Here is a 27,115-nt window from a genome sequence, read left to right as displayed (position 1 = left end):
AAAATAGAACTCATGATCTCCTTGCCTCTCCCCTCTACAAACCTGGTCTTCTCCCCATATTATCTTACAGTGAATGGAACCCTCCATTCCTATAAATCACAGCTCTGGCCACTTCCCCTCTTCCTTACCACCACATTGAATCCATCACCCAGTTCTGTGGATTTTACCTTTTTATTATGTCTTCACTCTTACACCTTTCTATGGTTCCAGGGCCACCGCCCTCATCCAAACCACTGTAATCTTCCTATCAATCACTGTACCTACCTTCTTCCTAACAGCTCCCTTTCAGTCCACTGTCCACAAACTGGCTGTGACCACATCATCCTCCTGTTTAAAGCTATTACAATGGCACTCCACTGATTTCAAGATGAATATAAAATGCCTCAACCTAGCCTTGTGTGGTCCAGCCCTGGCCTACCTTTCCAGCTTCCTACAGCATCATTTTCCCTGCTGTCCCCTGTGCTCCAGCTGTGGTCCCCGATCTCTGGCCAGAAGCCTTTGCTTAGTTAATTCCTTCTCACCTCCAGACCTCAGCACAAATGTCATTCCTTGGAGAAGGCCTCCCTTCCATATTAGATTAGAGTCTTCGTTAAGTGGTTTTTTAACACCACCTTTCTTACCCTAAGATTGCATTTATCAAAAGTTTGTAATGATGCATTTGTTTGTGTAATGATTGACTGAAGTTTCCCCTACAAGACTGAAGCTCCATATGGCCAAGGGATTGTTCGCCAAGTGCCTAACAGAGTCCCAACACCTCCAGACTCTGACCCAGTATTTGTGCAGTAAGGACTGACAACTGACTGCCAGCTGGGCACTATGTTTTTTGTTCATTTGTTTTGCTTTTTTATCAGAAGAATTTGAGAATTTCTCACATTCAAATATAACATTCTTTTTTTTTTAACATCTTTATGGAGTATAATTGCTTTACAATGGTGTGTTAGTTTCTGCTGTATAACAAAGTGAATCAGTTATACATAAACATATATCCCCATATCTCCTCCCTCTTGCGTCTCCCTCCTACCCTCCCTATCCCACCCCTCTAGGTCACAAAGCACTGAGCTGATCTCCCTGTGCTATGCGGCTGCTTCCCACTAGCTATTTATTTTACATTTGGTAGTGTATGTATGTCCATGCCACTCTCTCACTTCGTCCCAGCTTCCCCTTCCCCCTCCCCGTGTCCTCAAGTCCATCCCCTACGTCTGCATCTTTATTCCTGTCCTGCCCCTAGGCAATCTTGAGAAAGAAACACAGAGATGGAGGAATCAGCCTCCCGGACTTCAGACTATAACATTCTTTTTAAGCTGACCATTAGTCAAATTTGTAACAACTGAAAAAAAACTCAGTCTGTAACTTGAGCTAACCTGCTTCCTCGGACAGGAACAAATGATGAATAGCCCCAAATTCCTCACAGAAGCATGTTACAATAACAAGCAGTTCAAAAAGCAAGAGGTAAGATACTGGGAATAGTGCAAAGCTATGAATAAGGCTCATTTTAAAAATATTTTGATATATCGACTGCCTCTGGCACATACACTCATTATACAGAGAAGAAATGGTGAGGGTCTATTGGAACAAATGTTGGATTTGGCATTAAACAAACAGTACTGATTCTGGCATTTATTTTCTCTGTGACCTTGGGCACATAACGTTTGAGTCAGTTTCTTCACCTGTAAAATGGGGATAACAACAACTAAGTCTCAGAGGTGCAAATATAATATGTATATTTGAAAGCATTCTGTATACATAAAATGTTACATAAATGTAAGTCATTAATAATGATGGCTCCAAATACACTGCTCTTTCATATCAGTCTCCCCAATTTTCCATCAAAGTTTTATACATAATATGATTAATTTGCTTCTTACAAAAAAAATTCAATGAGAAATGAAAAATTTTCAATTAAGGGCTTTCAAGACTCCCTTGGCTCACAAGAGTTACAAATACGAACTGCCAAATTAGGAGTGTGGAGAATTTGTTGTGAGAGAAGAGATTTTGTAAAGTAGAAAATTCCCTCAAGTTGGCACTTCTTAAATTAGAGATAGGTGAGTGACCCACCTCAGAGGCTCCTCCACTGCATTTATTATCTTTATTAAAAAGATTGACCCTCCTGCCCAAACCAGTAATCTGGGGACCCCCTTTCAGCCCGCTTTGCCTGAGACATGCTAGCCCAGAGCCCAAAGCTCGTTTCTACCTGGGAAACTCCTGCTTACACTTTTATGCCCAGAATCAGTGTCATCCCCTTTCCATCCATTGTGGAACTGTTTCTTTCTCTATGTTTCCACTGTTCACTAATTCTCTTCTTTTTTAAAAAATAACATTTTCTTCTACTTATAAAAAGAATACATATTTTTAAAAAATACATTTTTCATGGATGATATTGGGAAACAGAAATACAGGAAGGAATAAATAAAATTATTCCACCACCAGAGAAAGCATCATTAGATTTTATTTACTGAAGTGTTCCTAGCACCTAGAATGTTGTCTGTTCCCCCGTGTTATGGGTCATTATTAAATAGTTGAGGAATGAATTGAATAAATATCTGCATATCATCTCCTAATGAGTTTTTCACCTCTTAGATGACAGTTCCACTCTCCAAGGACTCTTGCACTCTCAGAATGTTCCTTTTTCAAAGTATCCTCTTCTTGTTTCAACATTAAAGAGCCTTATCTCTCCAACTGTAATAAGTTTTTCTGTAAGTTCTCTTCTCACTGTGAGTTTCTGTTCTCTTCCAATTTGGGGGTGTGGGAAGGTCTCTATCTTTCAGAAGTTACAAGTTCTCCTGTAAATGTCTGGGGAGCCTTGGTTGTCTTCTTGTATTTAAGAAGGAAAGGCTGAGAAGCTGACTGGAAGTTCTGAGCACACAGGAGAGGTCTGTCAAATGTTAGCATCATCAGTTAGATAGACTTGTGTGTTTTGTTGGAGAAATTGCCAATGCCAGTATCTTGGAGTTGTTTCCTTTGAGTTGGTCCAATTTCCTGGAGAGGGTAAAGGCCAGCCCATCAGTGTTCCAGGAACTGACTGGGAGAAGACAACTGGGAATATCTCTGCATTAAATAACTCTTAATCTGAGAACTTGTATTTCCTGTTTTCAGTGTGGGGTCCCTTGCCCCATCTGTGCCTGGTACACTCCCAGTCCAAAGACCCTCTGTTTTATCTTCCCCAGATAATAAACCTCCAGTTTTCTCCTGAGGTTGGGAGCATCAGTCCCTTTGCTGCATTATGGTGGGAAGGAATTAGGAAATCTACCTGCATCTTGAACAGACTTCCAACTAATCATCCTGAGTTTAGTACCATTTTCACGCTCCATCTAGTGCCATGAATTCTGGGGCCCTACGAGGATTCTACCGTGTAAAGTGGTTGCCTCTTGGCTCTCCTCACCCCCACTACTGGCTAACTCAGCTTTCTCACGTCTGCCAAGTCTGTTACTACTAGCCCATCTGCTTCCCAGCTTTCAAAACATTGTGGCGTTTGTCTCCTGTACTGTTTTGTTTGTCCTTGTGAGTTTAGGCCCAATTCCTTTATTGTTGGTTTAGTTGTGTATTGAAAGGTATGTGTGTTCAATCTGCCATCTTTAACCAGAACTCTGCATTTCACTCTTACATTTTTGTTTTATAGCACCTTCTTGTGTTTATCACCCATGACAAGGTATAACAATGATTTTTTTCTCATTTCTACATTTTTCTCATCAGACTCTTGGTTCCTTGAGGACAAGGACCTAGTTTTTCATCTGTGTCCCAAGAACATGGCCTAGTGTCTGGTCCACAGTGAATGCCCATGAAACATTTAAGTGAATGGTTGAAGTTTTCATGTCTGCCAATGTCCACCCCTGAGTGCACATATATAGTCTGGTACCATCTTCTCAGCTGGGAAGCATCCTCTAGGCCTCTGGCCATTTCCCTCCAGTCCCTTTGCTCTTCCACTGGATAGCATGACGGGAGTGAGGACAGAGGGAACGAAACCCTCTGGCCAAAATCCGGGGGATCCCAGGCTCCAGCTGGGACTGGGCATCAGTTAGGCAGGGTCTCCTCATTCTGGAGTAGAGTTTTGAGACACAAGGAGGCAGTAGATCAAAGGAGTGGAAGAGAACACACTCCCAAGCCCAACTCCCTGGCCCCTATCCCAGCTCCATTTCTTTCCAACAGTGTGATCTGAGGCAAGTTATTCAATCTCCCTGAGCCTCAGGGTTTTTCATGTGAAAAATGGAGATAATACAATCTCTCTTTACAGAGATGTCATAAGACTAGGAACAGTGCCTGACATGCAGTAAGGGCTGTACAAATTTTAGTTACAGCTTCTATTACCTTTAAGCTGAAAATCAACATCCCCAGTGCACTGCAAGGAGGTTTCCAGAATCCAGAATGATACACTTCTTCTTTTTTTTAAAATTAATTAATTAATTTTTAAAATTTATTTCATTTTTGGCTGCGTTGGGTTTTCGTTGTTGCGTGCGGGCTTTCTCTAGTTGTGGTGAGCGGGGGCTACTCTTCATTGTGGTATGTGGGCTTCTCATTGCGATGGCTTCTCTTGCTGTGGAGCATGGGCTCTAGGCGCACGGGCTTCAGTAGTTGCAGCACACGGACTCAGTAGTTGTGGCTCACGGGCTCTAGAGTGCAGGCTCAGTAGTTGTGGCGCAGAGGCTTAGTTGTTCTGCGGTATGTGGGATCTTACCAGACCAGGGCTCAAACCCGTGTCCCTGCACTGTCAGGTGGATTCTTAACCACTGTGCCACCAGGGAAGCCCCAGAATGATACACTTCTTTGTAGCAATGATCTGTCTGAGGCTGGAGCCAAGGTGGAAGCAATATGGGACCACAGTTAAGCCTCAGCTCGATCCATCTGACGAGTGGTTCAGGATTTCAAATGATCCACTCCAATCCCCTTTCACCTGGATTGGGGGGAGTGGGGGAGGAGAGGTGCTGCCAGAGGAGCAGGACTGAACCTGAGTCCTTATATTAAACTTAGGGACAATCTTGGGAGAAATCAGCAAAATGACTTGGACAACCTCCACAAATTTCTAACAACTCTTAGATTCTAAGATCTGTGAAATGGGGACCAAAATGTATACATATTTATTATTTCCTGGGACATTTTGAAGAGGACAGTTACAAAGCACTTTTGAGGTGCTAACGAAAAAAAAAGAAGTGCTATGAGTGAACGTTATTAATAGAGTTGTGGACTATGGAGAACAACTTTTCACACTCTTCCTGCATGTGCGTTATATACCACTTTCCCCAGAATAACTAGTTTTACATGAGGGCTATTTTTACATGAGGACTGCATTGTAAGCTCATTGTTACTAGGTCAGCCACCACCTCTCTTGTCTTTCTCAGACTTGCTGTTTTCCAACCTAAAACGCTCACTTTTATGTAGCTAGAGCTCTCCCAAAGACACAACTGATTTTAATTTCCTCTGGGTCATTCTGAAGCCCAGGCCGATCTGATTGTGAGACATCTACATTCAGCGTAACTTTTACCAAATGTTGAACAGAAAATGAAAACTCAGATCAAGGAAGATCCTGGATAAGACTTGCCTAGCATGCTGCTGACTTCGAGTTCCTGACTGGATCATTAACATATGCACAAGCTCTTCTTTCTCTGCTGCCTGGGGTCCAATCCTGGCACAGGTGAAACATTTCCCAGGTATGGTAGACTGCAAAATTGGCCAAATCCTTTATTCCCCCTTGTATCCACATCCTCTGCAATGTGGCCCTGCAGCTCTTTTCATTAAGAGGCGGACTCTGGCCTCACCTTATAACTGGCTCTGACCCATCAAATATGGTAGTGAAATTGTGCCAGTTCTAAGCCTTGGCTTCAGAAGATTTTGCTCACTCCTGCTTGTTGTCTTGGAATCTCTGCCTCCTCCCTGTGGACAAATGGCTGGCCTTATGGAGGATGAGAGACTGCATGACCAGAGCCAAGTCTGTCCCATTGTCCCAGAGATATGACAGAATCCAGAAAGATCAGCAAAGCTGCAAACCCAACCTGCAACTGACAATTGACATGTGAAGGAGCCCAGTCAGGCCAGCCTAAATTTCCACCCTGCAGAGTAATGAGCTAAATAAAATGACTGTTGTTTTTAGCCACTACACTTCGAGGTGGTTTGTTACGAGTCATTACTTCAGTGATAGATAACTGATACACCACTGGAGTTGAGGATATCACTGTACAATCATTTTACCTGGCTACTACGTTCTCCCTCCTACGCTTGAGCAATAAACTAGGAGTAAGAAAGTATAACTCTTCTCGGTCTCACCTATAATATTTAAGGTAGGGTTGGCAGCTGTATGAAACCATTGTCTCAGGGATCTCTTTCAGGGTGGTTTTCATGACATCACTCTGAAAGCGTTAATAATAAAATTAAAAGCTAATGTTGACAGAACACTGACTACATGCCAAGCAGCATACTCTAAGAGCTACAGATGTGTCAACCCCTTGAGCCTCACGACAAACCTATGTGGGAGGGACTATTATTACCTTCCATTCTATAAATGAGGAAACCGAGGTTCAGCCAAGTTAAATACATTCCCAAGATCTCACAGCTCAAGTGGCGGGGAGCTAGAATTCACACCCAGATGCTGTGACTCCACAGAGCATGCTCTTAACCATTGTGCATACCTCCTGTCTCCTCGAAGTAAGTTCCACTAGTGTGTGTGTGTGTGTGTGTGTGTGTGTGTGTGCATGCGTGCACACACACACGTGCTTACACAAGCGCAGAGAACAGAGGTGAGTGTGGATGTAGCCTGCCTTACCCGAGCCTGATGCAGAAGCATAGTCATCGTCATCAATAGGATACACTCCTGAAGCTTCTTCAATGGAGCTGTTGTCAAGGTACATGTCTTTATCAGATGTCAGCTCTGCCCGCTGAGAAAGGAGAGAGAAGGGATTCAGGATGGTGAGAAATTAGGAAATGAGCTTATTCAACTCACTGTGCAGGTTTACACCTCGGCGACTACCCGTCCCTCTCCCCTGTTCCTTGGAACCCACATTTCTGGCCCTACCCCTCCTTAGGACACCCTGACAACTCATATTACGTCAAGGGCTGACCACAGACAAATGCCCCTGAGGGAAGCCTACAGAACCTAACTCAGTAACATGAAGATGGCTCAGAGGCCGAAGCACCTATCACGGGCTTATCTCCTTATGTCCCACTAAACCTGTCTGAGTTCCAGGGCCCCCCAGTGCTAGTGGGAACTATCTGAGGCATTCCTGTTGTCACAAAGTCACCGTGAGGCTCCTTTACTGGAAAAGATACAAGACATTCAAATCATTTAAGACTTTCTTGGGGATGTATTAGGGTGCTTGGGCAAAATCACCACCCAGGGATCCGTCAAGGCCCCTTGGATGTTTGCAGGCCTGGCCACACTCAGAGAGGCATCACCGCAGCCAGGAGCTTGTGGTGGCGGGCAGGCTGTCACAGGGCTTCCTGCCACAGCCCAGACGCATGCAGATGCCAGCACCATACCCCTTGAGGAGCAGGGCCTGTGAGGCTCATGGACCAGGGCGACAGCCCACCGTGAGCCGCGTCTGGGGCTCACGGGCTTAGCAGAGCCTTAATGACAAATGCAGATAAACTCACATGAGCACATTCTTTTTATATTCCTGGCACTTGGTAACAGCAAATCACACAGTGAATATGGAGAAGGATCATTCACTAAGTTGACCAGTTCCACAGCTTCTTAGCTCTTCGGTAAGAATTTTAGTATTACAATTCAACCTAATCCTACCAAGAAAGCAAGTCGCATGAATTGGAGGCCGAGTAGATGTATAAATTTTTTCTTAAATGGTTTCAGTAAATTGATATTTTACCACCAGTATCTCATGAAAGCCCAGAAACAAATACAGCAATCTGTCAGCTTCTAAAACAACATCTGTGTTTGGAAAAAGGCAACACTCATTATTGTCCTATTTTTTATTTATTTTTTTATTTTATTTTATTTTTTTATTTTTTTGCTGTACGCGGGCCTCTCACTGCTGTGGCCTCTCCCGTTGCGGAGCACAGGCTCCGGACACACAGGCTCCGCGGCCATGGCTCGCGGGCCCAGCCGCTCCGCGGCATGTGGGATCTTCCGGGATAGGGGCACGAACCCGTGTCCCCTGCATCGGCAGGCGGACTCTCAACCACTGCGCCACCAGGGAAGCCCATGTCCTATTTTTTAAAATCCAATGGAATGTCTCTTCCTAATAGGAATGACAAAAAAATGTTTCCCTCACGACAGAGGCTTTCATTAGATTTCCTTTAAAGCCTTCTGTTCCAGCTGTCACTGGCACTGGAACCTTCCTAGGAGGATGCTGGCCCCGCCCCCCATCAGAGCAACACCATCTTCCCTCACGTTTCGGCCGCTGGCTGGAGAGGCTGAAGTGTCCTAAACCCGAGTCTGTGTTCTCTCCAGGAGTCAGGGACAACTGACGGGAAGGTATGGGCGCCCACTCTGTGTAAGCGGCCACATCGGCACATTCTGAGAACTGAGACTTTAATCGGGGACTGGTTTCCCAGTGGCCCGGCCTGCAGACACTGAGTGACCACCCTGATCCAAGAGTGTGCTGGAGTTTTCCTACTAGAACAGTCAGAGCTTAACTCCGCCCCCTGAGGCCATTCTACGTGACACAGGTCTCCAAGGCTCTCCCCAGTCCAGGCCTCGGGTGTTTTCCCAAGCTTGTGAACCGACCGTATCAGGATCCCTGGTTTCCACAGCCCCACCATCAGCGTCACTGAGCCACAGTATGCAGTCAGCTCCTTTGAGGGCGAGGACCGCACCTTATACATCTTCAGTCCACCCCAACTCCCCACAATCATGTATCTGGCGTATAGTACATGCTCAGTAAACACTGCTTGGGCTGTTTCATGTGTTGTCCTGATTGTATTAAACTTTGTCCTGTGAACTTCATCTTCAGGACCCTGTCGTTCTTTCTCTCAAATCCTGTCTACAAAACAGGCTCTGACTTCTTCAGTCCTTCCATGTCCTCTCGTTCCAGACTACTATTTTGGATTTTGTAGCCTATGAACAGTTTAAGACAAACTCTCAGTGTTATTTATTTTTTTATATATATACATTTTAAATTTTTTATTTATTTTATTTTTTGGGCCGCGTTGGGTCTTCGTTGCTGCGCGTGGGCTTTCTCTAGTTGCGGAGAGTGGGGCCTACTCTTGGTTGCGGTGCGCGGGCTTCTCATTGTGGTGGCTTCTCTTGTTGTGGAGCATGGGCTCTAGGCACGTGGGCTTCAGTAGTTGTGGCATGCAGGCTCAGTAGTTGTGGAGCATGGGCTCTAGAGGACAGGCTCAGTAGTTGCGGCGCACAGGTTTAGTTGCTCCGCAGCGTGTGGGATCTTCCTGGACCAGGGCTTGAACCCGTGTCCCCTGCACTGGCAGGCGGATTCTCAACCACTGCGCCACCAGGGAAGCCCTCAGTGTTATTTTAAATTGTTGCCCCTCAGCAGAGCACACTTGGAGAAGGCAGGGCCTCAGTGCCCTGTGTGTGCTCCCCGGGCATCTAAGACTGCATGGGGACTCAGTAAATATTTGCCAATTGAGATTACCTAAAACAAATTGGCCTTTGACTCAGGCTTCAGAGATAACATGTGTCATAAGACCCCTAAAGTTGAAATCTTTCCATCTGAAGCCTGGGAGATCACTGGCCCCAAACCTCCCCCACACATGGCATGGCACCTGGCTTAAGTGACCTTGAGTCTTAAAAGCAGAAACCCGTTTGCCTTTTCTTAACATTGAACGCCTTTTTCCTCCTGGCTCCGTCAAAGAAGTTTGAGGTGGCGCCGGCCACACGAAGATATTTAATCCCTCCTTGTAAACTGAATTTCTATTCATTAGGTGACCCAGTTGTCGGACAGACATGTCTGTCACACTCACAGGCAGATGGGCCAAAAACGTCTCCCAGAGGATTCTGGCCACCGCACAGTTCAACCACACGGGGAGGCTTGACAGGCAACTCACTTCTCCAGTACAACCGGCTCCTTAGGAAGAAGCTGTCAGACCTGAATTACTATAAGACTTGGGGTCAGGATGCATGCAGAGAAGCTGGCTTGCCCTCGGGCTCTGCGGGGCTCCAGGGTGGTCCTGCGGCTGACGGGATGTTTAATGTGCTCAAAGGCAGCTAAAAGTATTTGTTCCTCCAGCATCCGGTGCGGTGCAAATAGTGATGACCTCACACTAAAAGTTAACTCCTGCTCTGATGTCAGGGGCACCAAGCACCTAAGAGGAATTACCAATATCCATCCTTCTATAGATTCCAATTTAAGCAGACTCCTTTTCACTCGGTAGCAGATAATGCTCAAAGAAACACCTCCACTGTCTTTCCTTTTAAACAAAAACCACCTTCACAAACATGACAATTCCTTTGGTGAAGCCTCCGCAGTCTGTGGAAAGGATTGCTGAAGTTAACATGCCCGGAGAGGGAAAAGAATTCTGCATTGACATTCCCTGGGGGCAAGATGTGCATCTCTAGAAAGCCAAGAGAAGGGGTGACTCAAGACTACTACTTCTACACCAGCCAACTGCGAAGTGCCTCACTCAGCAGAAAACCCCAAGACACACAGAACGCTCTCGTGTTCGATGAGACAGAGCCTCTGGATGAAAGGAACCAGGAGGAAACGGGCAGAGGCACAGCCCAGGGGGTGGAGATGCAGCCTGATGGTAGGATTTCCTAATGCATTTGTTTCACTTGGGACCAGTCATCTCTACGGGGCAGCGCCAAGACTGTTGGCTAACAGGGCTCAGAGCACGAGTTGGAAGAAAAACAAAGCTGGTCTTTCAGACCCTTCCCCCCTTGGCTGATGCAAGACATGCATGCAGGAGAGCAAGGGGAAGTTGTAGAGAGCAACTGGGTACACGAGAAGGAAAACTGACTGCAGGACCAAATGGAGGTTCAACCATGGAAACTGAGCACTAAGTTGCCTTCATCGAGGAAGCAGCTCCTCCCAGAGGAGAAGGCCCGCTGCCTGAGTGCTGGGTCCCCACATGCCTGGAAGGCAGGCAAGATACACGTTTGTCTCCCAACTCCATCCCTTCTTTTCTAGCCTTCGAACTGCAGCAACCTCATCATGCTGGGTCCAGACCGTTACAGAGGCCTCCGTACTTAGTCACCCCTCAAGACATTGTCTTTATTTTTATTTATTTATTTTTTTAATTATTAATTAATTAATTTATTTTTGCTGTGTTGTGTCTTCGTTTCTGTGCGAGGGCTTTCTCCAGTTGTGGCAAGCGGGGGCCACTCTTCATCACGGCGCGCGGGCCTCTCACCATGGCGGCCTCTCTTGTTGCAGAGCACAGGCTCCAGACGCGCAGGCTCAGTAGTTGTGGCTCACGGGCCTAGTTGCTCCGCGGCATGTGGGATCCTCCCAGACCAGGGCTCGAACCCATGTCCCCTGCATTAGCAGGCAGATTCTCAACCACTGTGCCACCAGGGAAGCCCAAGACATTGTCTTTAAATCCACTGTCTGCTGAGGTACTCTTCTTAAAAAGGACCACATTGCTCCCCTGCTGAAGAAAACCCTTTAGTGGCTCCCTATCACCTATAGGATGAAAGAAAAATGCCTTTTCCTTGAAAGAATAGCATATGACCTCACCTGCATTTCCCGTGTCAGCTGCTGCCACTTCCTCCGCCCAAACCCTGGGCTCCATGGCAAAAAAAACTCCACTCAGAGACCTGGTGACACCAATTTCCTTTATACAAAACCCCTAAGAGGGGCTTCCCTAGTGGTGCAGTGGTTGAGAGTCCGCCTGTCGATGCGGGGGACGTGGGTTCGTGCCCCGGTCCGGGAAGATCCCACATGCCGCAGAGCGGCTGGGCTGTGAGCCATGGCCCCTGAGCCTGCACGTCCGGAGCCTGTGCTCCGCAACAGGAGAGACCGCGACAGTGAGAGGCCCGCGTACCGTAAAGAAAGAAAGAAACAAACAAAAACCCCTAAGAGGAGATAAACTCCCCTAAGGACAGAAAATTGAGGAAAACAATGGTGATCTAGGCCTCATATACTTGAGAATGGTGAAAACTAATATTCTGACAAGACGGTTTGGCCCAAACATACATGGTATTTGTAATAAAAATGAACAGAGAAAATGCTGATCCAGTGCCTGGAAGACCCCAAGTGCACCAGTCTCGATTTTAGTAAGCAATATCACAAACCTGCCCACTTTCTCAGCAAAGAAAATCGTGGGATGGCAACTGAACAAATCTACTTGTTGGTTTTTTCTTGTGAGGTAAAGCTTACATCAAACAAATATCATGTTTCAAACTGCCAGGGTGGAAATCTGTTATTTAGAAGTTAGAGGTCTTCCTTGAAAGATACACTGCCTTATCTACTAGATGAATGTCCTCTAAATGCCTTAAACTAGTGCAACCGATAAACAGTGGTCAAGATAATTAAAGCTCAAAGCAGTAGGTGTTAAATTCACCTTATGGTGGAAACTTAGGTTGATAACAAAGTCAGAAAGTAGAAAACCTAATTATTTATGGATACCACTCCCAGACCCAAGCTTCAGAAAATTATCCTTTGGACATAAAATTTAAATATTCATGTGGCCTGCTATGACATTCTAAATCATATCTTAGATAACAAACACCTGGATGGTGTCTCAGTTTTAGGATAAAGGCACATCCAGTCCTGACTTAGACTCAAATATATATTAACTTTTATGGTGATTACAAAGCACCAAACTGGCTGTAACTTTAGCTTATTTTTCCAGAGGTGACTCAATAAACTATTTTATTACTAGCTAACACACACTGTAAAAGAAATAATAGTTAAAATTTTCTCCCACATAGTCCCACAGAGATGATACACTTGCCCTTAAGATGAACTTGCCAATTCTGGCTTAGGTAGAGCCCAAAGGAACATATAATTTTAGAGCTTGACTGGACACTACAGGTATCTAGATAACCGATTTATTTCAAAAGTGAAGACACAGAACACCACAGTGGCAAAGTCACTTAAAATCACCCAGTCTAGTTGATGGCCAAACTAGAGCCCAAAACTTTTCCCTCCTAATTTTTACTATTGCACTGTAATGTCCTACAACATGAAGCTATCAGAGCCAGTCAGCCTGGGGTTCAAAAGGATTAGCTGTAGCTAATGGTTAAGTGTTTATTATGTGCCAGGCATTCTGTGCTAAGTGTTTTATAAGCACTGGCACCTTTAATCATCTCAACAGTCTCCACTGCCGACCAAGGAAATGAGGCTTGTCCAAAGACAGACAGCTCAGAAGTGGGGAGGCAGGGGCTCACGTCCAAATCTGGGCTTCAAAGTGTGTGGTCATTGAGAGGGCTGGCCATGCTGTGCCTCCCCCCAGCCCCCCTGGTGATTCACACACAATAAAGGTCCTGAGAAGAATTGTAATAAAGAGTCCTGTTGAACTCTGCTTGATCCAGGACCTTCAAACTTTGGCCACGGAAATTCTCCAACCACCCCCCTCCCCGAAAATCTATTTAACATCTTTTAGAACTAGTATTCTTGGCATCATAGATGGGGGAAAAGTCTGTGTGAAGAGTTAGAATTCTAGCTTAACAATTTCTTCTCTGCCTAACTTCTTGTAAACTGCCCATGTGAAGGATGCCAACTGCCATTCATTCATTTTTAGTAATACCTTCATCTCTATCAGATGTCCCATCCAAACCAAAGATGTAATGGAAGGAAAGAAACCTATGTTTATTGCTGGGAAAAGATATTGCTGTCCTTGAATATGTGAGATATGACTGCATTATATATTTCCAGGCAAATGCTATTGTATTTACCAAGCACCTGTTTACAGAAAACTACCTGGTACCTAACAATGTCCTAGGCATATTCTACTATCCTGTATATAATTCCCACAAAAGCTGAGGTCAAAGGTGAGGTCACACATGAAAGCAAATTCTTAAATCCTTACTTAAGAAATCCTTAAGAAAGATCTTTAGCTCAGACCTGTTTCAAACACCTAGACTAGTCCTTAATTACTAGTCCTTTTAGCTTTTTGCTAAAGTCTCTAACTTTAAGAAACACTTCAGCATACCTTCCATAAAGTGGGGATTTAGTTTAAATTATTTACTGGTGCATAGGAAAATAAATCCAATTCTGAAAAGAAAAAATCAGGTTTATGAAGGTGGAATCACATTTGGGTGTGAATGAGACAAAAAGATGACTGGGCTGCTCATAAAAACGACACATCAAAAAATAAATTCTAAAAAAGTCAAATCATCGGCAACCGTGGAAAATTTCAACTAGTTCCATGAACCTTTTGAAACAAACCAAAGCATGACAGATGACAGAATTCCTACCTATCTATTTACAATCCTTCAGGTCTGAACCACTCATTTGGAATTCACCAGTCATGGCGGATTTTCCTGCTGGACACTGCATACAGAGTGGGAATCTTATCTCACCACTTAGAATGTACGTTCCTTGAAGAGGTCCAGGAACCAGGAGCAGGTCTGATGTTTTCTGTATCCCCTACTGCTTTAGAGCCAGCACACGAAAAAGGTTCAACAAAGAGTAGGAGAGGTCACATTTTTCTGAAAGGCTAAACCCAAGCTTTAAGCCATTTGGTGAAAGGAAATAACCATGTATTTTAAATAAGTTAGCTGGTTACCTCGCATCAAGGAAAACTCAACCGATGTACTCTTACTAGGTCTCTTTTTAAAAAGGGAGATCTGGAATTCAGCCTTTTACTGTGAGGAGGACTAACAGAAAGATAAGTATGACCTTAGAAGAACCCACCAACTCATTAAGAATGCCTCCAATGAGCCGGGTACAACACTAGTCTCTGGAGAACATTAAATGGCTGAAAAGTGTTTTAAAAAGTAACACTGAGTTAGTGTACTTCACAGTAGAAATTTTCCTCTTTGTTTAAAAAAAAGAAATGAATGTGGTTCAAAGTACTTAGATTTTCTAGCCAACAAAGCTCAAATAAAATCTTTCTCTAATAAAATGCTCAGTCCAATAATCAGCATGTTAAAAAAAAACAACAGCAAAATAATCTTGCCAAAGGATTACTTGACTCATCTCAATTTATATTTATGATTCAATAGAATCCATATCATTTTCACCAAACATGCCTCACTGTAGGTATATTGGTGTAGCTGGAGCTTCAAAATTATTTTTCTCCCTGCAACGTTTGTCTGTTGAGTCTACAGTACGGTACCTGGCTCAGTAAGTGGTTTGTTGGGTAAATTTCAACCAGCCTCTCAGATAGGAGGACCCAGAAAATCCTGCACGCTTATTTAACTGAATGATGCAACCCTCCTCTGCCCCCAAGCATTACGACACACAGAACAGGCAGGAGGCTGGTCCCCAGTCCCATTTCTCTTTAATCTGTGAACAGCCCTGATTACACAGACTCGTTGAGAATATGCGCATCTACCAATAATCATACCACTGGCCTATCCCTCTACAAACCCCCATGTTCCAAAGCCCTTCGTTTCTATAAGCCACCACTTCATGAAGAAAAGCCCTCAACTAAATAAACCAAGCCGAAAGAAATCTAAACCTTGCACCCAAATTCTTGACATACTTTATGCTTTGGCACCTAGAGAAACTACAGGGACAACTAATTAAATGCAAAATCTCTCACCTGGAGTTTTCACTTTATGTCCTTTCATAACTTTTGAATTTTGAAACATCTATACTACAAAATTCAATCAATATATATATATATTTTTTTAAATCCTCTTCCTGAGATTGGTTTACTGCTAATAGTAAACAAAAACCAGTCTTCCTCTTTGGGAGCAAGGAAGTCAACCGGGAGGTAGGGGGTTAGGGGTAGGTAGTGGGGGACAAAAGCAGAACACACCAAAACTTTTTACTTCTGTCTGTGGTAAAGCGTTCGGATTCTTGATCCAGAGAGAGAAGGGAAGCCACCTTTGTCTTGAATTAAATTTGTCGGCTACAAAAACAGGGCTCTATGAAGCAATGTACATTAAAGCAACGCCTGGGATGCGGAGTGGGATTATGTTGAATATGCATGACACACAAAAGGAAAATGTTCATGACTTACAGATGTGCTCCAAGTTGTGCTTTCTTCCTTTTTTGGAATATCAAACAGAGGGAAGCCAGAGGTTTGCAGCCATGTTATTACAAGCACTGTTGCCTCTCCCCCTCCCAAACTAGAATATTCCAGTTTTTATTTTGCCATCCATATGACCACAGTTTAGACTAGGGTAAAAATAGAAGCTGTGTGGGCCTAACCTGAAAACTCCCAAGTGCTGGAGAGGGTCACTATTAATATATTCTAACTGAAATAACGAGATTCTGTTTCCTGGTGGCGTTTGACAGGAGAGGGGGGAAAAAAAGAGATTTGGAATTTATTTCTCATTCAGAAGTGTTTTGTAAAAACTACCATAATGGAACAGACTCCAAATCAAGCACAGGAAGCCAACAGGCTCTGGTTTAGATTTAATAATTCACTCTAAAGGCTTTTCATCTGCTACAATTTTAGGCCCCAAGGCACAACCACATATACTCTCCACCCTATACGGGAGCTGACAGAGTGCCACAGGATGCCTACGGGACAGAAAAATGGGAAAGACCGGTCCAAAGGGCACACCACGCCCTTCTGGGCTCCAGCTGATGCTGGAGAATGAACCTGCTCTTGGCAGTGAGCAGCGGTTGGTGGATGGAATTTCCAACTGAGCCTGTATTTCAGGTCTAAGCTAGCACTTAGTTTGAACGTTGATAGGAATATGGGAAGCTTTACTGTGAGCCTGTCAAGAGAAGCTTTATTTAAAAGATGCCAACTAACAGAAATGGGCACAAGTCCTTTGGGAAGCACACTGGCAATGTGTTTTACGAAGATATGAAACCTTTCTTACCATCTGACCAGGTATTTCTACTCTCAGGAATTACCCTAAGGAAATATTCTAAAAAGAAGGAGAGGTGGGGTGTTTACTACTGCATTAAAGCGAACACCCTGAGACAACCTAAATGCAACTCTAGAGGGGTAGCTATGTCAATTGTGTATGATACGTTAATTTCTCAACACAGCCATTAAAAAGCATATACCACAGAACAATGAGTAAAAAGTTTAGACAACACACTATGTTTAAAAAGCATATATTGCTTTAATGTTTTCTAATATTACAACTCTTAAAATTTCATATCATTTGGTTAAGCATTGAAAGGGGAGTGGAAAAATGAAGAGAGTTAATTGGTGAGGGTGGTGGCTTGTGAATGATTTCATTCCTAATTGATATTATTGTTATATTTTCCAACATATGTATGCTGCTAAAGGCACAGAAAGCACAAGATCAATGGAAAGGGCCAGGGACCAGCTTCCAAACATCAACAGTAACTTTTAACAGTTAATGCATTCAAACAGACAGGTACATACATATATAAAGAACCTAAAGGAAGCATCATGGAAGTATATGGGTGTATAAGTGACAAACACTAACAAAAAAAGTGCACACTTCAGAAAAGTGCCACAGAATCATACCACAGTGCTTGGGCCGCTTCCCATCCAGTTTAACCGAAGCCATAAAGGCAAAACGTATAGTAAAATGGATATTTAATCACAAGATTCTAGGTTTGAAAATGTCCTGGGTCTAATTACCCATCTTATTAGCTACTCTTTGCTCTTGAGTTATTTAAAGAAAGGAAGACACTCCACATCAAGGTGAGGCTGCCGGTGCCCCAGTCAACAAGCTCCCTTCCAGCTTAGTCCCCACCTGCAGTGGCCACTACCTGACCTGGGAGCACTGTGCCCCCGACACACTTCCAGGGCTGATGTGCCAGTGAGCCCCCAAGATGTTTTGCGTTGTTCCTGGTTTTCAGAGTCCATTCTGTTACACTGATCTCGTCTGTCTGCAAGGGGAGCCTCTTGTTCTATCTCTCCTTCTGCTGATTCCAGAGAGCCTTGGATTGGCACAGTGACTACCTGATCTAGGAGACTTTTTCAATGAAGAAAATGACATGCGGCTACTTCCTTACGCTGGAAGACTGAGAATGTGTCAGCACTTATCTAAATAAAAGGAACAAAGCTACACAGAAAGGGACACACCCAAAGGGGATGAGAACACGGACTTCAAAAGTGGAGTCAAGCTGTTCTGAACATGGGCTTTTTAAAATTTTTAATTTTATATTGGAGTATTGTTGATTAACAATGTTATGTTAGCTTCAGGTGTACAGCAAAGTGATTCAGCTATACATATACATGTATCTATTCTTTTTCAAATTCTTTTCCCATGTAGGTTGTTAAAGAACATTGAGCAGAGTTCCCTGTGCTATACAGTAGGTCCCTGTTGTCTATTTTAAATATAGCAAAGCGTACATGAACAGTGGGCTTTTAATACCTAGTGCCAAGTCACAGCGGCGGCTGCACCGTGTGCTGAAGGATTATTCATATTCTTGATTATCTACTGGAAAAACACTCTGTTCTGCCCAAGGCACATAGCCCCTGGCCCTGTATTTCTTCTTGTTATATAAAGGAACTGTTCTTGACCAAACTTTCCAACCAGTAAACAATGAAGGCCAAGCAGCTTTTAAAGAAATGATTTCCTTGATAGAGGAAGCGGGAAAAAGTTTAAAGGTATTAGAGTCCCATTATGAAATCCACTGTGGACCCTGCATGGAATTTCCCAAGAAATGAAGCCTGAGCTCCCAGACAAAAGCACCTGTTTCACAAGGACTGTTTACAGTCACGTGACCTGTGCCATCTCTCAAGCGAACGCATTTTAGAAAGCGCTCCTGTTGGTGTTCTCAAGTGTTGTTTATGAGTTATTTATCTGAAGATAACATTTACAGTCTTGCCATAGGAAGAGGAAAGGAGATGTGTGGATAGTCATATTTTTTCCCCAAAACAATAAACACTTTATTGGCTGTTCAAACTAACATGTGAGCAAAGCCTTCAAAAATCCAAAAGGTAACCTAATCCACCCCAGTGCTGCCTGTCTTTCTGATCTGCCTCCATCAGAATCTATCTATGAAGACATTCTGACATTCTGCTGATGGAATCGTAACTCTGATTCTTAAAATACGAGGATGTCAAAGATGAAGGGAAAAACAGAGCCTGCAAGATGGTAAAATTACATACTCAGTTAAAAAATAATATTTAAGAAGCTCTTTAGAGAATATATTGAAAAGAGCCTGTCATTATTTTTTGCACCCAAATGAGGCCAATTCATGATAATTCGCTAGTGATAATTAAAAGTCTCAGCTGGAACACACATTCATAAGTACCATTTCATAGGAGACATAGCACTTAGTTTTCTAAAAATATGGGAGATAAGGAAAAGCAAATAGTTAGGAGTCAAAAACACATCAGATCATCTCAAGGAATTTTTTTTTTCTCCAGGTGAATCCAGTAATAAAAGCAGCTTACTAGCTGATTCCATCAGTTCTGAAGCAAGCCATACCAAAAGCCTGAGGTGATTTAGCACCCAAGTGTGCTAAATTATTTTCTAAAAATTCCCATATTCCCCAGGATCCTTCCTTCTTCCCAAATTAATGGGCCACCCCATGCCTGCAAATGCCTTCTGCAAAGCAACCAATGGCAAGATCTTTGTAGAAAGCCCTGCCCTTTCGGATGACAGCCGCCTGGAGCTACTTGTTACATCTTCATTTCCTAGAGAGCACAGGGTCTTACTGAGAATTAAAGCCCGGGGAGCCCAGTCCACATTCATGGTCTCTCACTTGGGTCCTGTCACACACAGCCTTTTGAGATGGGACCGGTTTCGAATAGATGGAACTGCTCCGGGCACCCTGCTGCCATATAGCGCCTCTGCCCACAGAGTAGAGTTTATTATTTAATTGGTACAAGATCAGCAGGCAGGCTGAGAAGAACTCTCTCCTGGGGCTCAAGAGTAAGAGACCCAAGGAAGATGCGTCCACTCCTCACCGGCCTCCAGGCCACAGCTGAGGATGTGGAAGCTCGGGGGCTATCCGTTTCTATCCTTCCTAACTTGGACTGGACCTACCTGCCTTTGGCCAATGGAACAAGGTATATGGATACTTCCATCTCTCTCTTCCAGCCGCTTACACACGGCTGGTAGAAAAACCACTTGCTTCTTGCCCCTCCTGCTTTGGAGGCTGAGGAATTCGGCTGAGTGATGTCAGCTGCCAGGGTAACCTCTTTGGCATGCAGGCCAACAGCCCCTCACCTGATAGCCTTTCCCTGCCTGGCCGCCCTGGCGCGCCGGTGCGGCCACAAGCCCTTCATTCAAGTGGTCACACGGCAGCGCAGCCCCCGTGGAAACCCGCTTGGAACTGTTCCAGCTCATACCAAAGAAGGAGGCTTTTAATACAGATTGTTCTTTTAAAATCCTTTACAAAAACAGCTGTAATCAATCGTGCTGGGGGGCTCCGTAAAAAGCTGCCACTCGGAAAGCCCTAATATTGATTCTTTCCCCTCGCATGGCTTTTAAGCAAACAATCCCATGGAAGAAACCGTAATCAATTTCTTGAGACTTTGCTAACACGAAACAGTGTCTAAATTAAAATATACTTTTCAAAATTAAAGGAAAACCATAGTAAATATAAGAAATCCATCCGTTATCCTGCCTTTTATTCAAGGGCCAACGTGTTTGTTTCCAAAGAAAAGTCAGTTGAACAAATGCAGTAATTATTAAACACTGATTAAATCTCAGCAACTCTTCTAAGAGTTGTTTAGCAGGTGACCCTAGCCGAAAGATTAAAGGGAAATCTGTCTTCATTTGAGGTCTGGCATTTCCCATTCTTCATTTGCAAGATAATATACTATTTTCTCTGTGCCTATTCTTAGGGAAAACTATCAATTCTAAGCCTGTGTTTACAGACAGTCATGATTCCAAGTGGTCACATCCTGAATGGACGTCCAAATACCAGAATATTTTAAGCCTTTTCATAGGAATTCTGGTAGATATATTATGCTGTCAAATTTGCCTTTCCACATGAGGCCCTCTTAGAAACCCAAGCATGTCAAAAGGTGAAAAGTCAATATTTAAAGCTACAATGTGCAAACAGAGCAATTTGGTGTTTTCAGTTGAAAATTATATTAAAAACTCTCACCAACATCAACAGCCAATTTCCAGATTAAGCATTAAGGAAAAGCACAATTTCATATAATGTCTGTTATCTGTACTTCTATTTAGAAGAAAACAACCTGAAGACTTTATTAAAATGCCATACATACAATGCATACAGAATTGAAATCTAAGTAGACTGAAGAAACCCATAACACTGTGTCAGCATGGCACTTACCACGTGAATGAAATTAGATCTGATCACATCCAAAGAGCTGGCAAAAAAGAAAAAAACCAAGAAAACTTAACTGTCATTTGCTTTGCTCCCAAATAAAAGTAATCTCAATTTCAAGGGAATGAGCTACAATTTCTGTGGCAAACATCTGATATTTGTTCAGGTTTCACATTCCTGGCATCCAAGGACCATAGGCGTTTACTCAGGGGTGGGTGTACAATTTGCAGATGTATTAGTTGAGAAGTTTAACTCCCTCTCCACACCCAACCCAACCCCTCAAATTAGAGAAGGCCCCTGCTTTTTCACCAAACTAAATAAGTAAGAACTCAGAGTTCTATAAAACTCCGTTAACACTAGTTGATCAAGGGATTAAAGCTTTGGCAAGCTAGGCCTCCTGGGGTTGTCACACAAGAAGGATTTCACAGCTTCACTGGCCTGGGCAGCCTTTTTATCCCCAGTAAGTTATTTTAAGCAACTTTTCTCCAGCAAACAAACCTCTGGTCTTCCTCTCTTCCATTGTAAAATTGTTACAGCTCAGAAACAGCTAAGCATTAAGGAGAAACCAGAATCGGCCTGATCAACTCATGTCAATCCCCTCCTTCCATTTGAATGCTCTAGATCAGGGCTGTCCGATACAATTGCCTGTGATGATGACAATGCCTTGTCCAAAATGGGAGCCACTAGTCCCATACAGCTATCGAGCAATTGAAATGTGGCTGGTGCAACGGAGGCACTGAATTTTTTTATTTTATTTACTTTTAATCAATTGAAACTGAAATAGCCACACGTGGCTAGTGGCTACTACAATGGACAGCGCAGTGCTAGGAAGAATGTTTAAACTGTTGCTGGAAGCCTGGGCATATCAAAGCTGTCTGCAGCTGCTGGGCTAAGCCGCTGTGGGGTTAAATGCTCTCTCCTTAAACAATAACTGCATATGAGCAGAAATCAATGCCTAACACAGAATTGCCTTTTCCATCACAACACTCCCTTTGCACTACACACCTGTCAGAAAAAGTAAGGATTCAATCTAACTAAGTCATTTAACAACTACTGATTTACCAAACATCTACTATGTGCCGGAATGTTCTATCATCTATTTAAAAATAACGACGACCTAGAGGGGTGGGATAGGGAGGGTGGGAGGGAGGGAGGCTCAAGAGGGAGGGGATAGGGGCATATATGTATGCACATGGCTGATTCACCGTGCTGTACAACAGAAACTAACACGGCATTGTGAAGCAATTATACTCCAATAAAGATGTATTTTAAAAAATAGATAAATAAAACAGTAAGCTTTGTGGATAAGCAAAGTGTGGTAGAGCCAAACAGTGGAATAGTATTCAGCGATAAGATAAAATGAGCTATCAAGCCAGTAAAAGACAAGGAGGAAACTTACATGCATATTACTACGTGAAAGAAGCTAGTCTGAAAAGGCTACACACTGTACGATTTCAACTAGGTGACATTCTGGAAGAGGCAAAACTATGGAGACAGTAGAACATCAGGTGTTCAGGGGAAGGAGGGAGAGATGAACAGATGGAAAGTGAGATCTTTAGGGCGGTGAAACTATCCTGTGTGAAGCTGGAATGGTAGATACATGACATGAAGCATTTGTCAAAACCAACAGAATGTACACCACGAAGTGTGAACCTTAATGTACACCGTGGACTATAGCTAATGATAATGTACCAATATTGGTTCATTAATTGTAACCAATGTATGCAATAATAAGGGAAATGGGCAGGGGCCTGCGGGATATATAAAACTATATACTATCTGTTCAATTATTCTGTAAATCTTAACATGTACTCCCCCAAAATAAAGTCTATTAATGATCATGACGTCCAAATCTCTGGTGAATTCCTAAGGCCTGCCCATGTACCTGTGCTGAGCTATGCTCCTTTCTAGAATAAAAACACACGTTTTTTGGCAAACCAGCACACACAAGATGGTTCCTGGGTACTAACAACGTGTGTATGTGGCTGCCTCACACCAATGACAATTAGGTTCATGAAAGAAATGAGACCTTCCAGACTTCTAGGAGTGATAAGTGGCCCATTCACAGTGGTGATGGGTGTCTGCATTCATGCTTATTCATTCACTTTTGCCTACACTTGCTGCATCAAGCAAGTAAGGAAACTGCCAACAACAGACAGGCAGATGCAGACTTCTCCTGGGGAACTGTCTACATGATTAACAATGTCTGCACCACTGTTCTATCCACTGAGCCATCACAATCATCCAAATACTCTGATGCATTAATAAACTACCAGGAATAAAAACTCTAGTATACTCTGTTTTTTTTTTTTTTATTGTAAAAGACATTCTTAGGACAACTGGGGAAAACTGAATGTGGACTGGATATTAGAAAATATTATGGAGTATTAGTTCGTCACTAATGGGCCAAGAAAGTGCTATTTTCCTAACAAGGGGGAAGAGTGAACTGCACTTGACTGAAAATTACACCAGCCTGTGTTAAGTTGGCTTCAACTAAGTGGACCCACAGAAGACAGCATGGGAGGAGGGGAGGTGATCGGACAAATCTTCTAGAAGAAAAGAAGGCCATGAACTTGAGAGATAAACTACAGCCCTAAAGAGTTTCCACCTCTGAAGACAGAAAAGGGGAAGACATAGGGGTAAGAGAGGCATTGTCATAAGGGGGGGGAAATCCAATCTAGGTAAGGAACTCCCTTATCAGAACCACGTGTGCAGATAAACTCTTTGGGGTCCTTTCTTCGGACAAACAAGTAGGACGGGAGCAGGCCACCTTTATATGTGGGGGCTTCACTGGAATTCATCTGTGTATTCAAAAGGCTAAAGCAACAGAACTGGAGACAAAAGTTACAGGCTGTGAGCACCAGGAAACAAAACTTGGCCTTCTTGAGCATGTGAGTAACGGGGAGGTTATTAAACAGCTGTGTCAAGAGAATGGAATTCAGAACTTCATTCCCAACTCCATCCTCACTGACCCCTTCATTTAATTCAATGAGAAATTGGTGGTGGCACCAAATCCTATTAATCATTATATATTAATATATATGAAAAGGGCAACTTGCAAATTCAAGCTGGGCACTTCTGATTTGTGTCCTTTGCTGATGGCGTTATACTTCAGTAAAAAGTTGACTGAAACACACCAGCAGAAAGAGAGCAACCTATGTCTTAGAGAATAAATCCTTTTCCCTGGTCACAGCCTTCTCTTTCAGAGAAGTCTGCATTTCCAAGATCCATAACAGGTGGATCGTGGGGTCCTTTTTCAGGCACTTCTGTATATCTGAGCACGAAACTCAGAGATGTCAACACTTGCTTGGGAACATATTTAGCAGGTTTTGCATCTTTTTTTTGTGGGGGGGACAAAGCAAATCCCCATAGTTCTCATGAAGGAGAGAGGCTTGGATTTCTAGTGGTTTCAAACATACATGTAATGCAATAAGTTTTCCATGCTTCTTGAGTTTTCCAGAGCATAACATATGGAGGGAAGCATTAAATGTCTTTCTCACAAAACAATAAGACTAGACTAACGCCTCACAACCTTCTGTGGAAAGCTGTCAGATGACTCTGGACAAGTGTGATTCCAGCCACAACAGGGTAAGCGCCTACGGCCTGTAGGGCCAGCAGGCCTGGCTTTGTCACTTTTCGGCTGATGGAGATGGTAGGCCTGGTAACCATGGATAATCACTCAGCTGGTTGTTGATGGGGTGGGGGTGGGGGGAGGATGGCTGCTTCTGCAGGGAATATTTAGGGACAATTATGATGTAAATTCTGAACAGTCAAATGGCAACTCTGGATAAATTCCTGGTGGGACAGCTGCTGCTGTATATACTTGAACCTCAGGTAGGCTTTCTTGCTGTGATAAAGTGGATGAATTGTGGTGACAGTGACCTCATTTCTCTTCACCCCAAGTTCCCAGGGGCAGACTCCAGGCCTCCTGCTGGCTCAGCTACCAACCCAGGGTCTTCCCCTGAAGATCCAGTCTGCGTCCAGCCTTGTTAACCCCCGAGAGACACCGGAGACGTGAGAGGACCCTGGGCTAAAGATGCTGGCCACGCAGTATCCACTGAAGCCAAGAGTTAACTCGTTCACTTCTTGAGCACCTACTGTGTGCAGGATGCCATGTGAGGTGCTGAGACCACGAAGCTGAAGGTGGGTTGATACCAGCTAGGCATGGCAGCAGGGGGGATCTGAGGGGCAGGAGGGAAGACGGGAAACTGGGGACAGAAAACCAAGACATTTAGGGGACCCAGACAGGATGGGGAATTACTCAGAGGAGCCCCAGTTCTGCATGGTGGAGGGTAGCGTGTGTGTCCAGGAACAGGAATGATAGTGAGATGAGGCTATGAAAAGGGTCAGGTCATGAAGGGCCTTTGGGGAGAAACTAAAGAATTTATATTTATTCTGTAAGCAAATGAGGGACTTCAAGGAGAATTTCAAATTTGTGCTTTTGGAAATATGAGGCTGGATATAGTGCAGATGATGGATTAGAGGGGCTGGACTGGAGCCACGGTTGATGAGTCAAATTATGGCAGCAATTATGTAAGAAGTCCAAGGCAGAGAGATTGGAAAGGACAGAGTCGATGGTATTAATGTGGGTAGAATCTGCAGGACCTGCCAATTGATTGAATGAGGGGAAAGAAGCTATAATGATATTTTAAAAATGACAACAGTAGCTGCTATCCTTGTTGAGCATTTGTGTGCCAAATGTAGATGGATGAGACCCCAAAATACTCTCAACACCCAATAAGACAGGTATTAGCCCCATTTTACAGCTGTGGAACCCTGAGCCCTAGCGATCACATGGTGTGTCCACCATCACGCACCATATGATCCTAACACCCAGGTTTCGTCAAATGAGGGGTCGAGTCTTTCAGTGACTCAGAAATACAGGAAGAAGCAGGCATGCGGCTCACACAGCAAGGTGGTTTGAGACATGATGAGTTTGGTGACCAAGCAAGCAGGACATGCCAGTGGGAGTTACTAGACAGAGAATCAGAAATACTTGATGGATGATGGGTTCCTCCCATTATGTTGAATGACCAGATTCTTAGAGACCACTGGGCCACGTGCCAGAAAGTTAGGCAACATGTGAGTTAGAAGGGGCTGAAGAGAATCCAACCTGAAGTCAGCACACCTGGACAGAAACTCGGAGGCTGAGCCTCCTTACCTGTAAGATGAGAAAATAACAATGCCCATCTCCCAGGTTTCATGGGAAGATTAAAGAGAGGCAACGTGTGAAACAGCCACTGTAAACTGTAAAGTAAAAACCCAATGCATGATTATTTATAATTGTGTAGACACATTTGCTCTTTTAGGCAGATCCGGTACCCTGTTAAAAAAAAAAATGACTGTTCTTCAAACTCAAGCTACTCTGGGGAATCACACAGCTTTCTTAGTCTGTGTCATAATGAAGCCTGGGGGTCACAATGATCTGGCTAACTTTGATATAAAACAAACCAAATGAAGCTGATCAGGACTGAAGAATAAAGGGAAGGCTCTGTTACTACCCTAAACCCAAGTCCACCTTCATATAAACTATCCATATAAGGAGTTCCTCATGTGGTTAGAAAGTGGTGAATGAATGTAGTTCATGACTTCTATTAGTTGGCCATTTGACAGTAAACAAAGATGACACAACAGTGACCCCACAGAAACAGATCACAATATGCAGAGTTGAGAGATCTTCTAGGAATTATGGGACAGATTTTTGCTTTGTGGCTCAGATATCAATAATTACATAACATGCCTCTACTGTTCTTAGAAAATTAGTGTGCACAGCACCTAGGCTGGAAAAGATGTCTACTCATCCCAGGGGAGCACAACGCATCCAGTCAACTTTTAAAACTCCACATAGCCTGAGGAATCCACATTCACCTCTTCCCCTCACACCACCTGAGATGCCCAGAGCCACTTAGAAGCGTTTGGTTGGGGAGTTCAAACAGAACCCAGACCACTTCCACAAAAGACCAGAGTCC

General features: G+C 43.7%; 1 protein-coding gene across 1 annotated transcript in view; it reads right to left on the bottom strand.

Annotated features, from left to right (window-relative positions):
- The window catches only part of SDC2 (syndecan 2), a 114,128-nt gene that overhangs the window by 8,948 nt on the left and 78,065 nt on the right, over nucleotides 1–27,115 (bottom strand). Inside the window, exon 2 of the mRNA XM_060116357.1 lies at nucleotides 6,749–6,860. Coding sequence (XP_059972340.1) covers nucleotides 6,749–6,860 — 112 coding nt within the window. The remainder of the gene's footprint in view (nucleotides 1–6,748; nucleotides 6,861–27,115) is intronic.

Source organism: Mesoplodon densirostris, chromosome 13 (assembly GCF_025265405.1).
Source record: "Mesoplodon densirostris isolate mMesDen1 chromosome 13, mMesDen1 primary haplotype, whole genome shotgun sequence".
NCBI classification, from domain to species: domain Eukaryota; kingdom Metazoa; phylum Chordata; class Mammalia; order Artiodactyla; family Ziphiidae; genus Mesoplodon; species Mesoplodon densirostris.
Note: the sequence above shows the minus strand (reverse complement) of the source record. Positions and strands in the feature narration are given on the sequence as shown.